The following is a 15584-nucleotide window of genomic DNA, read 5'->3' as shown; positions in this document are numbered from 1 at the left end:
GATGACAGAGCCACAAAAACCAATGAGATGGTTGCCCTCTTGGTGGCATAATTGTCTACTTATTTATTTGACTAATTCCATGTTTCTCATGTAAGTAGAACTTGGATCACATAATATCTTAAATATTGGGAAGCACTTTTGAGACTTCCCAGTTCAACAACTTCATTTTACAGATGAGAAAATCAAGAGCCCAAGGGGATTGTGTCTTTATAAAGTTCACTCAAGTGTTAAGACATTGAAAATGGGACTTGAACCCAGGTTCTTTAACTTTATAGCCAATGCTCTTTCCACTGTACTACACTAACTCCACTTTAGAGGTGAGTACTCCATTCTGAAAGAGGTATAACTGGGCCAAAGAAGCATCTAGTGTTCTAGGAATAATAGAGTTTGGAACTTCCCTAGGGTTCCTTTCTCTGTTGAATGTAGCATACACTGTCACTTGGGTAAGCATGAGACTTTCAAGTGCTTAGTCCTGACAGAATTAGGTTGGTGTCTAGCAGTGCAAACTGAGGGTTAAATTTCAGTCAGTGGCATGTTTACAAACCATCTACCTATTTATTAAAGCAAAGATAAAAATTAATTGAAACCAGAAGAAGAAAATAACAAAAATATATGTGACATTCTGACTTTAACCTGAACCATGAACAGGAGTTATTGACAAGCACAGGGCATGAAATAAATGGAGGAAAGGATATCATTGTCAAAAAATAATAATTTTACACTGAAATTTACCTGATGTAAATCAATTGCTATCACCTGGAGACCAAAAGGTTATAAAATCTACCTTTGTTAGAAAAGACTTGAACTACTGGTCAAGTGGAAAGATATGGCAGCCAAAGGCAAAACTTGTTTAGAATACAAACTCATTTTATAATCTTATGGATATAGCTGATAGAAGATTATGAGCAGTATTGCCTCATAAAACATTTACAAGTGGTGAAAGGAAGACATATTTAAGGAAAGTCTCATGAAAGATCAAATGAGGAAAGTCACCCCAAGGACAATTGGGAAGGGAAGAAAGAATAAGCATTTCAAGCATTGTGCTAAGTGATTTAAAACATTATTACATTTTGTCAATTAAATATGATATTGGAAATAGGACAACAACCAATTGAAATATGGAAAAGTTATATGAAGATTTTTTTTTGTTCATACTCTTCACTATCAAGGGAAAGTAGAGTTATTATATTGGGACCCTCCATAATACAAACCCTTATTTGTTTCTTGAGGAAGTTGAGATGATGCTAAACAAAACAAAATTAAGAAAAGTAACTGGATTAGACCAAAACAAATATATATATATATATATATATATATATATATATATATATATATATACAGAAAAGAGTCACAGATTCACAGATTATTGGGGGAATTAAGGAACCTGGAGTTGATTCTTATTACCAAAAAGGTGACTCAGAAAAAACAGCACCAACTACTGATTCATAGTACCTAAATTCCTATCAAGTAAGGTTGTTATGAGAATAATCTACATACATTAAGGATATTATTAATGAAGGTATTTTGTAAGTGGTATTGAACAGTAGACTACATCTTTACTGTCATGCAATTGATTGAATATGTAGAAAAATACAAAATTTCATCATACTTCTTGTTAACTACAAAACAAAATATTTGACTCAGAACAAAATGCCGCCTTAAAAGCTTTCTTCCAACAAAGGATCTCTTATCCATAAGCCAGAATTGCAAAAGATTTATTTGAAATGAATAGCAGAGGAAAACTTGTTTAGTGACCTCCTGATTATTAATATCAAAAGAGGAACAAAATGGGGATGTGTACGTTTTGAAAGCAATCCAGTGCAGAATAGAAGGTAAGAAAGATTCTCTAAATATGATAACATAGTCTTGTTTGTAGATGACTTTGCATTGAGTACATCAAGCTTTGTGACTCTGTAGAGCTTCCTAAGTGAAATATATAGTCATTAAATAGTTTGACCTTCACAACTGCCCAGAAAAACCCAAGCCCATGAAGTATGTCTGTTGGTTAGATTGGCATTCTTAAAGTTCATATTTTAGTATACATATCTTGAACAGACCCTGTAAATAGACAATGACCTGAATCCAGAGTTGGAACAGCAATACAATGGGCTAGATTTCCTTTGGGAAAATGCATGTTTTTTAAATGAGCCAAGCTTCTGCATGAGACATAGACTCATTTTTTTTTAACACCTATATCCTTCTATTGTATGACTGCAAATCATAGAAACTTAGAGTCTATGAAGAATTGAGATTGAGGATCATCCAATGGACCATGGGGAGATATGTGATGGTTATATGTATGACGCAACACACACAAACCAGAAATTAAGAAAAGTAGGTCAGGATGTCTTTGGTGAGAATCAGGGATGGTTTTCTCATCTGTGTGCTTCATTGTATCATTGTAATTTCAAGAAAATGTATAAGGCTCTCAGCATGTTTGGTTGGATCCCTGTGGTGAACTTATGAGGGACATGGAGGAGAGTTATATAGGTCAAGCTTGTGATCTGTATCCTTGCCGCAAATACCCAAACTGATGAGATCACAGTTCCTTTGGAGGACTGGAGTGTTCCCAGGACCTATCATAAGATCTTTCATGTTTTTGGGGGGAGGGGTGGTCTCAAACCTGTGATTTTATAGACATAGGAACATTTGGTATAGATATTCCTTCTATACTCTTACAGATAGATAAACCATCTATAATGAATGGTCTTAGGTGACTTGCCCATGATCACACTGCTAGTGTCTTTGGCAGTACTTGAACCCACATCTACCTGACTATAAGGTCAGACATCTATTTGTTCTTGCTTTACAGGTATATATACTTAATTAGTGTTTGTTTTAACTGTTGCAACAATATCCATCACCCTGATCTCCAGATCTTATCCCTGTTCCTTTTTTGAACTTTGATTGCAACAATTTTTACAAATTTTCATTGGAACTAAAGCAAAACAACGTAACGTTGACTATCCCTTCTGGGGAATATGTCTGCAATTGGGCCCCTTTTGAGGGTCTCATACTCCCTTTCATGTCTTCTTGTACTATGTGAGCTGTCCCCAGAATGATATTGGTCTCTATCCTAGTGGACAATCTGATAAAAGACATAAGCAACTAGAGGCTCTGGTGGATCTCCATATGATGGAGGTAGGTCAAAAGGAGAATTTCATAAGGACCACTCAAAAGCTTCTGCTTGCACATGCTCTTTATCAAAGAGCCTCATCAGAACACATGCATTACTAGATGTCCTGAGGGTGAATGCCAAATTAGCCCCCATACCTTCCATGGTAGTTTTGCTTCTAATCTGAATGCCATCTTCTGTTTTCTGGCCTTTTAATAACCTACTTAATTCTTGATAATCCTTTGACTCTGTGTGAACAATCTGATTCTTCTTGCTGTACCAGTATAGAGCCCTACTAGTCTTTCCTTGTACCCCAGTTTGGAAGATTTCAGTCTAGTTCACCCTTGACTGTGACTGGGAAAATACCCATTAACTCCCATCATTTTATCCCATTCTGTTTCCAGGTTTTTAAGTATTACTGCATAAAGTAATGAACCATGCTAATTGGGATCATTATAAATTCATGTTACCTAACCTCAGCTGAGCCCTCACTAAACCACTTTTATCCATTTTCAGATGCATATGTGAAGGAAGATCCCTTTAAGTCAGTGAAAATTGTCAACCCTGGCAGCTTCCTGGGGAGCACTCTGCTTTCTTAGAAGGGACTCAAGGGATCCTTTGCTGCAGTAATATTCTCTGTGTGCTCCAAACATTTTCTATAGGTTTCAAGCCCTGGACCTTATCCTTATATTATTCTCTCTCAGCAAATGACCTTGTCTCTTACTTTGTTGAGTTGGAGGCAGCCCTAGGTAATCTTGTAATTCCCCTCCTCCATATCTCAAAACTTTTTTGAACTCTCTCCTCCTCTTTATTTTCACTGACCAATATGGGGTAGAGTTCTGGTCCGAAGTCATTGTTTGGAGAGGCGGTTTCATCTCCTTTTACCTTTCTCCTAAAGTTTGACAATTTCCCCCACCTATTCCAGTTGTTTTATGCTCTCTAGGTTTTTTGTGAAAATTGTTGATATCTCTTTTCTGCTTTCTCATTACATTTTGAAGTAGTCCCTTCTCTTTTAATATTGCTACCTGATTTATCAGTTTTTTTTTTATTTTAAAGCCCCTCATGCTCCTTATATAGGTCAATTCAGTTTAAGCACTGAAATCTTTTGAAAACAAATATCTATTTCTATATAGATATTTCATTTTTACATATATTTCTATATAGATATTTCTATTTCCATATATAGATATTTCTATATATAGTTCTATTCCCATAGATATTTCTATATACATTTCTTTCTATATAGATATATTTCTATTTCTATATAGATATTTCTATTTCCATATATAGCTATTTCTATTCCCATATATAGATATTTCTATTTCCATAGATGCATTTCTATATATATATATAGATATTTCTATTTCCATATAGAGATTTTCTATTTCTACATATATATATTTCTATTTGTATATAGAGATATTTCTATTTCCATATATATTTCTATTTCTTTATATATTTGTTTCCATATAGATATATTTCTATATCTTTATAGAGATATTTCTATTTCTATATATAGATATTTCTATTCCCATATACTGATGTTCTTATTTCCATATAGAGATATTTCTATTTCTTGTTTATGTACATATGCATTTCTATATCTTTTTCATTTCTGTAATGCAAAGTGTTAAATATTTCAGAAGTGAAATATTGGTTTCCTGGTGGTCTCTTGTACCTACACATGTTATTGTTGTTGTCATTTTTTTTTCTCCATAGCTTCAAATCACACACGGGCCACCAAAGAAGTGGAAAAAATAATAAATAGGGGCGGCTAGGTGGCGCAGCTTATAGGAGCACCGGCCCTGGGGTCAGGAGTGCCCGAGTTCAAATCCGGCTTCAGACACTTAATAATTACCTGTGTGGCCTTGGGCCAGCCGCTTAACCCCATTTGCCTTGCAAAAAAAAAAAACCTAAAAGAAAAAAATAATAAACTTTGAGATCTTTATATATGAAGCAAGAAAAAGACAAAAAAGAAAGCGACCTTCCGGAGGAAAAAGAAAGGTAGAGAAAAGTTTTTTTAGCCGTCACAAAGTCCTCCGTTATTCCGAGGACACGTTATTGTCCTTTCCGAGGCGCTGGGGCCCGCTCCGGAGCGGCGTGCACCCAGGTACGGGGGGCGCGCCCAGGAAGGCGCCGCGCCCGGCGGTCCCGGGCGGGATCGCTTTCCCCTCGGAAGTGTCGGGGCGGGCGCGGGGCGCAGGGAGGGGGGCGTGGCGGCGCGGGCGCGGCGGGCCGGCCGCGCGGCGGGTCTTCCGTGGGGGGCTGTCGGTGGGCCGCGGGCGCACGGCCTGCTGGGAGGCGCAGGCGTCCGTGGCTTCGGGGTGGGGGAGGGGGCGGGGGGGGGCGCACAGGGGGTCTCGCGAGGGTTGGGGGCGGGGCGGCCGCGGCGGCCGGCTTCGCGGGGCACGCACGGATGTGTCTGTGGGCCCGGGCGCGCGAGGCGGTGAATGAGCGAGCGCCTCTGCCCGCGCGCGTGAGCGTGTGCGAGTGTGTGCTAGGCTCGGGCGCCATTCCCCGTGACGTCAGCGTGTATTGTTGTGAGCCGAGCCGCGAGCATCCTCGGAGCTGTCACCGCCGCCGCCGGAGCCGCCGCGGCCGCGGTGCGCGAGCCCCGGCGCCCGCGCCCCCGCCCTCCCGGCCCCCGGCCCCCTCGCGCGCCTCCCGCCCGCCCGCGCCCGGCCCCCGCCCCCCCGCGCCCTGCCCCCCGCGGCGAGTGTGCGTGCGTGCGCGTGTGGTGTGTGCCCGTGTGTGTGTGGCGTGCGTGTGCGGGTCACCGGGTCACCGGGTCATTGTCTCCGCGCTCGAGCCCCGAGCGCCCCGCGGAGCCCCCCACGCCAGCGCCGGGACCCTCCATGAGATGCAAACATGAAAGACAAGAGGAAGAAGAAGGACCGCACCTGGGCCGAGGCTGCCCGCCTGGTACGTACGGCCCGTGCGCCCCCGGGGCCGCCGGGCCGGGGGGGGGGGCTTTGTCCGGCCTCCCCGCCCCCGCCCCGCCCGGGGGGGGCTCCGCGCCCCGGCGCCCGCCCCGCGGCGGCGCCCCCGCCCCCGCCCCCGGCCGCTCGCCAGACCTTTGTGTGGCGCCCACCGCTCCCTCCTCCCCCGCCCCCCGGAATGCCGCGGCGAACTCCGTGTGCACACTGTGTGGGACGTCCGTGTGTGCGGGCTGCGTGTCCATACATCGCACATGCATGCCGCTGTCCGCGGGGCCGCCCGCGCGCCGTGTCCGCTGTGTGCATGCGTCCGGGGGCCCGCGTGCGCGTGTGGCGCGGCCCGTGCCCCCGTGTCTGCGTCCTCTGTGTGGCGGGGGCCGGGGGCCGTGTGCCCGGGGCATTGTGCCCCCGCCCCGTGCCTTTCTGTGCGTGTCGTGCACGTGCGCGCGTGTGTGTGTGTCCCGAGAAGTTGGGCAGGGCGCGCCGGGACCCGCGCCCGGGCTCCGGAGTCCGGGCTCTCGCCGCCGGCGCCCGCCGGGGCCGTGGCTTTTTGTCCCCCCGCGATCCTCACCACCCTGTGTTTTGATTATTGAAAGAACGTGTCTATAGTAGACGTGTGTAGCGGCGGCGGCGGCGGCACGATCCCCGGGGTCGGTGCGTTTGCTTTTTTCTTTTAAAGGAAACTCATTCTTTCTTGGAAAGGCTGTTTCTGTGCAATGTGCGTGTGTTTGTGTGCGTGTGTGTGTGTGTGTGTGTTTGTGTGTGTCTCGTGGGACTGAGCCTTGCTCTGGCTCCACTACGTACATTACATGTCCACAAACTTTAGTCGTTGTTATAAATTGAAGAAAGACCGGGAAAAAAAAAATCTGAACACACACCCAAAATACGATATGGAGTTTTTTTGGGGGAATGATTTCCCTTAGTTCATTTTGAGCTTTTAAATACTTAGCTTGTGTGTACGCAGAGCGTTTATACAAAGTGTAGAGATTCCGTGGACGAAGGGGCCATTATGAATCTCCAATGTCTAGCGAAGGCGTATAGATAGGAAGAGGCCTTTATTGCTTTCCACCCCACCCCACCCCGGAGTCATATTGAATGGTTTAAATATAGCCGTAATACAGCGGTGATTGTTGTCTCCAGATCTCTCTTTTTTTTTTTCCTCCTTAAATTCCTGACTTGATTCAGTAACCTTGCGTAGGGCCATTTCTTCCCTCAGCTGTAATTGTCTTAACCAGCATTCATTGTCCTTGGATGGACTTGATAGCAGATGAAACTTAAGTCTTTGTAACCAGTAACTTTCAAGTTGATCTCAGATTGAGGATTTTTGGGGGCTGATAGTAGAGGACTTGACCATGAAGTCACAGTTTCATATTGTTTAAAAGGACCATATGATTCATTATTTCATTTTCTTGGATTAACAATAAAGTCTTATTGTAAAACTCCAAGTAAACAATGATGTGATTGATAATTCTAAAATAAAGAGCACAAGTTAGCTGTATATTCCTGTTCAGAACTATCTCCTAAATAGTACATAAATTTATTCTTATAAGATCTTAGAGTAGACATTAATATACAGTAATACATTTTTTTCCCCCATTTTGGTCCGGCACTTCTAGTATTTGATCTAATTGTAACATATCATAATTAAAGTCTTGAAATTAATGTCCAAAGCACAGTTCTTTTCTGAGAGTTGAATTTTTTTCCATGCAAAGTTCGTTGCTGGGAATAGACACACTGGGAATCAACAACACAAAAGAATTAATGATAGACCAGATGTCTGTATTTTTACCAGACATATTGAACCTAGTAGATATGGCAATTTTTCAATTTGGTACAAGTTTTTCCCCCTGATACTTATGCGAATGTGTGTGTTCAAAATAATGACATTTCATACAAATATAGAATAAAACAGAAAATAATTTTTACTGGAAATTTAATTTTTTTTTTAAATTGACATGCAATAAGTACACAATGATTTTGAGATTACAGGGGAGACATTTGGTTATTTGGTTCAGTAACATTATTTTCTCCTTGTTCCACTCTACCATAGTCTAGTTTTTACATGGGTTATAAGCCATTTTGACTGTTAGAAATTAGTAGAATTAATTTGTAGTTGTGAAGAAAGAATTTCCCTTTTAGACCTCTGATAGAAAAAAATATTTTTGTTAAATGTTTTTTAATTTCCTCTTTTGCCTTTTTTAAAGGAGATTTCATTCTTCCACCCAACTAGTTGTTTGGTTTTAAAGGTGATGTTTCATGACAAGGGAAACACAAGCCACCCAATATGATTTGCTTTTGTTTTGGAGTGTGATTTGAATTGGAGGAAAGACTTTACAAATGACTATATTGAGAATAACTTTTGTGTTAATGTCTTTGGGGAATGGAAAGGTGAAGAAACAAGCAATTAGGCAAAAAAAATGAATAGATTTATAGAAATGTGACCTAGAGCTTTGCAGTAAACATTAAAAAAGCAAAATCCATTAATTTTTGTCTAAGTATACAACTTATTTTCTACTCTTAAGGAAAACTGTGAAAGAAGTAAAATTCTGGAAAAATTAAAGACTTGACAGAAAACTATAGAATTTCTTTTTTTTTCCCTCTCAAGCAAATTCTTATGTCTCAGGAGCTACATACACACTGTGAAGGGAGTGTACCTCTAGGGGTTTTCTTTCAGATATATAGTCAGTTATCAAAGTAATAACATTTTACCTCTATCAGGCTAATAATGTGTTCTCATAGTGACAGTGTTTGTGTGGATATGTGTATGTGAATGTGTAAATTTAGAGAGATATACATTTACTCAGCTCAAGGAAAGGGAAATGGTGATAGCTTTTTCATTACAGGCTAGTGTAATTTAAGAAATGTATTGGCCATTAACAATCTGCCATTTTAAAACAGTAACAAAACAGTTTTTCTGCTTTGTGCAGTAAATCAGTTTGAAAAATTCAGCTTTGGTCACCCCTTCCCCCACAGCATTCTGCAGTTGCAGTTGTTACTTTGCACATTTTCATTTAATATGGCAGTCTGCCCCCAAACCAGATGCATTTTCATCTGCTTTATCTGTTCTTCTAAGGCTGGATAGTCTCTGTGGATCACACAATCACATGGAAGTATCCTCTGTCTTAATATTTGTAGACTACAATGGGGATAAAAATCAAAACCATGACTTATGTATAGTTAGGGCTTTGACTTTAATCCTTTTGACTTTTATCTCAAGTCTTCACTCTGTTACTATAAATACAGTTTAAACCATTGTGAAAGGATCTTCATGCTTCTTTGTAAAAAATGGGGATTTGACCGGACTTTGTTTTACTGAACTAAGGGGTTTCTTTGTTATTGGCTTAACATAGACCATCCACTGTTGTCTCCCTATTTGTTCTAGGTTAATTCTTTTTTAGACATGCAAAAATGTTGTTGCTTTGAGAAGCTGGGGTTTTTTTTTTTTAATAGTTTTGTCCCTCAGTTAGAACACCAGTGCTGCTTTGAAGATAATTATTTTATTTATTTATCTGGCATTAGGGGGTCCCTTCTATTTGTTTTTGTTCCTAGGTGTCAGTGTTTTAGTTTTAATCAGACTAAAAAAATGATTTTATTAAAATTAATTTTCAGTAGCTTTATATTAGATGGATATCCTTGTATTTATAGTTTAGTTATATTCACTTAAGAATTAGCGCATTTTAGATTTTTATGTTCAAGGTGACCTTTACAGGTTTATCCTTTTTTACTTTAAAAAAAAAAAAGAAGTTTCATTTTTCTGGATGGAATTCAAATATGTCTCTATGCAATATACTTTGTCAAAAAGTATATTTATTGGATTTTTTTTTAGATTTAAATCCTTTTCAAAATTTCAAAAGGGAATTGACCATTTTCAAGGAATTCTGTTGTCAAATATTTTTGCAAAGTGGACCTTTTTGTAAATTGAAGATAGTTTGTAATCTTGGAGTCATCTTCATTTGATCAAATAAGTAAACTTTTCTAAGACTCAGTTTACTTATCTTTTACGGTGGAATATTATTGCTTTCCTTTCCTTACATCACAGGATTTTTGTGAGGAAAGCATTCTGTATGAGCCTTAAGGTTACACATAAGTATGAGCTATTAGAGGATCACTTTCTACATTATTTGTTTTGTGAACATTTTACATACTCTTTTCCTAAAAAAAAAAGCACATCTATTCATGATATTTGAAATATGCTATATTTTTCCTTTCTTCTTTTGAGTTTGTTAGTATGACTCAGATTTTCTATTTTGTGTACTTGTACTTTGCTAACTTATATAATTATGCCTTTCAATAATGGTTTATCATAATTAAACTAACTTGATAAGTTTATTACTTTTCTAAAAACTTAAAAAATATAGTCAGTCCATAAGCATTTATTAAGTACCTACTATGTATTGTGTCTTCGCTCAGGATACAAGAAGGCAAAAGACAGTGCCAATCTGAAGTAGTTATTTTTTAAGATGGTGGGCATATGATAGTGAATCACAGCACATATCATTGAGTGAAAGAAAATTTTTGGAAGAATATCAAGCACAATCCAATCAACCTATTAATTGGATACCAGCTAGGTGCTAGGAGATCCTGAGACAAGAGGAGGACTCTAAGTACAATAAAATCCCTTACCCCATAGGCTTTTACAATCTCTCTGGAAAGAACACAAATTCACATGAACATTGAATATCAAAGAAAAAGCAATATATAAAAAGCACAAGATGAGGAACACCTCTCACCAGACAGTAAATGCCCTCGAGATTTAGAGACTTGAGTGATTGGTTTGGGTGAGGGTAGTGTGGCAAGGTTGCCCTTTCTATCTCGGTCACCAACTCCTAAGTTATGGCATGTCCTGCAGGAAGGGAGAGATTTCTTTGCAGATTAATTCTTCTATATGAATGCATGTTACCCAGTTTCAGGTGGGCCCTCCCTGCTCTACTGAGTGGGAACACTTTTATTTTTCCCTAATCTATCATTATGCTTTTTCAGACTTTTCTTTCTTTAAGCCCCCTAACCACTCCACTCTGAGCAGATCACCTGATTTCCTATCTTTTGGAGGAAATGGGGGGTCAACTTTTGCGTAATCTTCTCTACTCTGTGTTTAAAAAAACTCTGCCACTCTGCCTGAGTTCTTTGCTTCATTTAAAAAAAAAATATTTATTTAAGGCAATGGAGTTAAGTGACTTGCCCAAAGTCACACAGCTAGCTAATTATTAAGTGTCTGAGGCTAGGTTTGAACTCAGGTTCTCCTGACTCCAGGGCCAGTGCTCTATCCCCTGTGCCACCTAGTCCCCCTTTGCTTCATTTTTGTGAGAAAGAGTGTGACCCTTTTCCTTCTACCTCTCCTTGCAACCCTAGATTATATCTTCTACTGTCACCTTTGGGAGTTTGAACTTTTTTTCTTTTTTCTGTCACTTTTGGGAGTTTGAACTTTTCTTCTTTTTGTCTCTGATAGTGCCTTACCCATTGCCTTTAAACACACCAAATGCTTTTTAAAAAAAGAAAAGGAACAAAATCCCCAGCTTTTCACTTGATTCATTATCTCAGACTGTTGCCCTAGGTCTCTCTCCTTTTCTCTACACCTTCCTTTAAAGAGTTTTCTGTGTTTGCTTTCTAATGTCCCACTCAATTCTCTTAACTTTTGCAATCTGAATATTCTTTCTTCTGCTACTTTTGGGTCCTCTTCCTTCCCACTGTATCTTTTTTTTTTCTTTGACTTTTAAGACACTGCTCCACTCCCTATCTGACTATTCCTTCTCATGAATTCACTAGTAGAATCATTATCCGTTTCCTGCCCCTGACACTCTAACTGAAACCCACTTTCCTTTCCCCTTCTCCACTCTCTTCCCTTGTGATCCCCATGTAGATGACTTCCAAATTTATTCAACCTCAGTTCCACATTTCCAGATGTCTTCTGGGCATCATACAAATGTCCTGACAGTTTTCCAAACTCAGCTTATCCAAAAACAGCTCATTTTTCTTTCTCTTTAAACCATGTCTTCTTCCAATTCTATCTATTTCCAGTGAGATTGTCTTCACCATTCTTCTAGTTACTATACACTGGTTTACAACCTCCAAGAAGACACAGCATCCTGTATTTGAAGTAATAGTAGTCTTGGAAGCAGGACAGACCTGAGTTTGAAACCTACCTTCAATAATTATTGGTTTTGTGACTGTAGCTTGTTACTTAGTTGATCTGCATCTCAACTTCCTTATCTGTATAGTGAGGATAATAAATAACTCTTGATTATTAAATAAGATAATATGTTTAAAATTCTTTGCAACCCTTAAAAAAAGCAAATAAATGATTAACTATTGTTATCCCCTCAATTATTTTCCCACACCCACCATGTCCATTTAGTAGTCCAGGCTTGGGGATTCTGTTTCCATAACTTTTTTTTTTTTTAATGTTACCTCTCCATTTACACAACCACCACTTTAGTTTGGGCCTTCATCACATCTTAGAGTATTGAAATTGCCTCCTAATTGGTTCCCTACTTCCATTTTGTCCTTTTGTCAACACCTTCTCTATAAAGGTGCTAAAATAATTTTCCCAAGGCACATATCTAACCCATTTTATTCCTCTGCTCAAATAGTTTTTGTGATTTCCTATTTATTGCCTATGGGATAAAACACAAAATCTTCAACTTGGAGTAGAGGCTCTTCACAGTCTGCTTCCATCTTACTTTTCTAACTTTATTTTTCATTCCTCTTCTTGTATTCTTTCAGTCAACCTAGATGAGTAGTTTTCCTTTGAGCTCCATATTGTATGTATTTTTTTTTGTGTGTATTCACACAAGTTCTTCCTCTATCTTATTATGTACTTTTTTTAAAGTCTTTGCTTCTCCTTATTCTTGTTTTTCTTCAAGTCTGAAGTCAAATGGATCCTAATTGTTGGTAGTACTCTCTCCATCTGTCATTTGTGTTAGATTCAGTAATTTATATACTCGTTATATTCTTCTAGCAAGAATGTCATCTCATTAAAGGTAGAACTCTTATAGTTTTGTTTTTGTGGCTTTTAACCTGAGCAGAATTCCTGGTATACTTAATTTAATAATTGCTACAATCAAACAATAAGTCAACTAGCATTAATTAAGGATCTACTAAACCAGGTATTATGCCAGGTTGCTGGGGATAAGAATGCATTCCCTGGAATTTGAAGGATGGGTGTCGAATTTAGAGAGCTGGAGGAGAGGTGGTAGAAATGGAATTCTAGGAAGGGGGGGGTATAGCTTGAACAGAATGCAGAAGGTGTGAGACTAGGATGCAAATCATATATAGATTAATCTGCCTAAAGAAAATTTGTTTAGCGATTTAAATTATTTTGATTATTAACTGACATATGGTGCTTTCAGATTTTTTTCATGTTGTGTAATATACATTATCACATTTGAACTTTAACCCATAGGTAAATACCACAGTTTTGAGTTTTATAGATGAAGAAACTGAATCACAGCGTCAAAGCAGGATTTAAACAATCCCAGATGATTCATCTAGAGTTGGGATAGTAGATTTGGTCCAGATTGCAGAAGACCTTCAATGGTTGATTGCAGAAGACCTTCAATGATTCAGCCTTTATTTTGTAGGCATGTAAGCATTCAGATGTTGTTCAAAATATAAAAGTTATTGTCCTTTACTGTGTTATTATAGAAGATTAATCTATAATGAATCTATAGTACTCGGTAGTATTTTTTGATGGTTCCAGTTATTGGATCTTTCAAGGAAATCTTGTGGGAAAAAAAACAATGGCATATAAGAAAGAAAAATTGTAAGTTGTGTGGCAGCATTAAATTAAATGAAGGGTATATATATTATTTCCTTTGCAGTATTATGAAATATAGATATTATTCTCATTTTACAAAATAAGTCCCAAAGTCATATAGCTATCAAGAATCAGATTTGTGATAAGGACCTGAGTCTTTCCTGACTGTAAGAAGTTCAGCACTCTATGACACGTACAAGATTTTGAGATTTGAAATCTTGGAATGCTGTTTAAGAATTATAACTTTATAAAAAAAACAAAAAAAGAATTATAACTTTAAAAAGTATATATGTATGTGTGTTCATATATATATGTATATACATACATGTGTGTATATGTGTAAGAGAGACATTGTGGCATAGGGAATAGAAAATTGGGATGGCATAATGGGTAGAGAACTGGTCTGGAAGACCTTAAATCAATCCTGCCTTTGGTCCATGCTAGCTGTTTGATACCGCACAAGTCATCTGTTATCTCAGTCTCCCAGGCAATGCAGCTGCCAGATTGCATTAGAGGTAGCTAGAGCACACTTGGGTGTGAAGTTAGGAAGGTCTGAATTAAAATTTGGCCTCAGAGACCTATTAGCTATATGACCCTGGGCAAGTCGCTTCACCTGTGCCTCAGTTTCTTTACTTGTAAAATGAGGGTAATAAGGAAACCTACCTTCCAAAGTTGTTGAACCAATGGAATAATATCTATACAGAAAAGTTTAGAACCGACCTAACCACATATTGGGCATTTATATAGATTTTAGCTATTGTTATGATGGTGATAATGGAGATGCAGATGCAGATGATGCAGGATTTGTAGAGAAAGTGTTTGACCTGAGAAGTCACTTTGACAGTAAACTCACAGATTTAGAGCAAATAGAAACATTATCATGTTGGGTTAAAGTTTGTGTTTACTTAACTTCCAAGTTTGTGTGAAGCCTAGGTTAAAAATCATTTGTTAATGGCAAAAATTCTGTGTCCAGCAATTGTTGAAAGCATGTTTAGGTATAGGTAGCACTAGATGACCTTGGAGGTCCTTTCCAGTTCTGAGATGTTGTAATTCTTTGATTCTGTGATCCTCATCCAGAAGGGCAGGACTTGGCACATCTCTGTGGTCGTGTTGCCATAGTATCCAGAAGTTTTATTGTAGCTCTTATTATTTTCAACGTGGTCTTTCCTTATGTTTGCTTCATTCTTCTCTCTCACTTACAATTTACTCTTGAAATACTTTGAAAAGAAGTGAGACAGCTTCTAGGTGGGCAGCAATTGGTGGGTTATTTTGTGGGCTTCTCTGCTTTCACAGCACCTAACCTAGCCCAGGCCTGTTTTGAAGGAGGAAAAAGGGGATTGCATTCGGTAAAGGGAAGGGGTCCATGGTTGCTGAAGCATTTTTCACCACTCCTATTTGACCCAAGAAAAGATCCTGGATATATATATATATATATATATATATATATATATATATATATATAGTTATATTTATATATATACACACACATATACATATACATATACATATATATGTATATGTATATATATATATATATATATATATGCTAAATTATTTCCTTGAAATTTTTCTGTTGTATTTTTTTCAGAACCTTGGTAACTCTGATGTACCCAAACCTGGTAACGTGGTGCTTTTTCGTTCTTTTAATTTTTTCCCTTGTTCTGCTTCTCTTTGATTTGATTTTTGTGATTGCTTATATGTTCTTTCGACTCATCATTGTCTGTGATACCCCAGTTCCTGAAATCTCTTAGGCACGGACTGAAAAGCCCTTGAAGTGTCT

The 15584-nt window shown here is 38.8% G+C and overlaps 1 protein-coding gene across 1 annotated transcript in view; it reads left to right on the top strand.

Moving 5' to 3' along the window:
• Positions 1-5847: 5847 nt before the first annotated feature.
• The window catches only part of ASXL3 (ASXL transcriptional regulator 3), a 261137-nt gene continuing 251400 nt past the window's right edge, over positions 5848-15584 (top strand). Inside the window, exon 1 of the mRNA XM_074206270.1 lies at positions 5848-6037. Coding sequence (XP_074062371.1) covers positions 5984-6037 — 54 coding nt within the window. The 5' untranslated portion in view covers positions 5848-5983. The remainder of the gene's footprint in view (positions 6038-15584) is intronic.

The sequence above is a fragment of the Macrotis lagotis genome, chromosome X, assembly GCF_037893015.1.
Source record: "Macrotis lagotis isolate mMagLag1 chromosome X, bilby.v1.9.chrom.fasta, whole genome shotgun sequence".
Taxonomy (NCBI): domain Eukaryota; kingdom Metazoa; phylum Chordata; class Mammalia; order Peramelemorphia; family Peramelidae; genus Macrotis; species Macrotis lagotis.
Note: the sequence above shows the minus strand (reverse complement) of the source record. Positions and strands in the feature narration are given on the sequence as shown.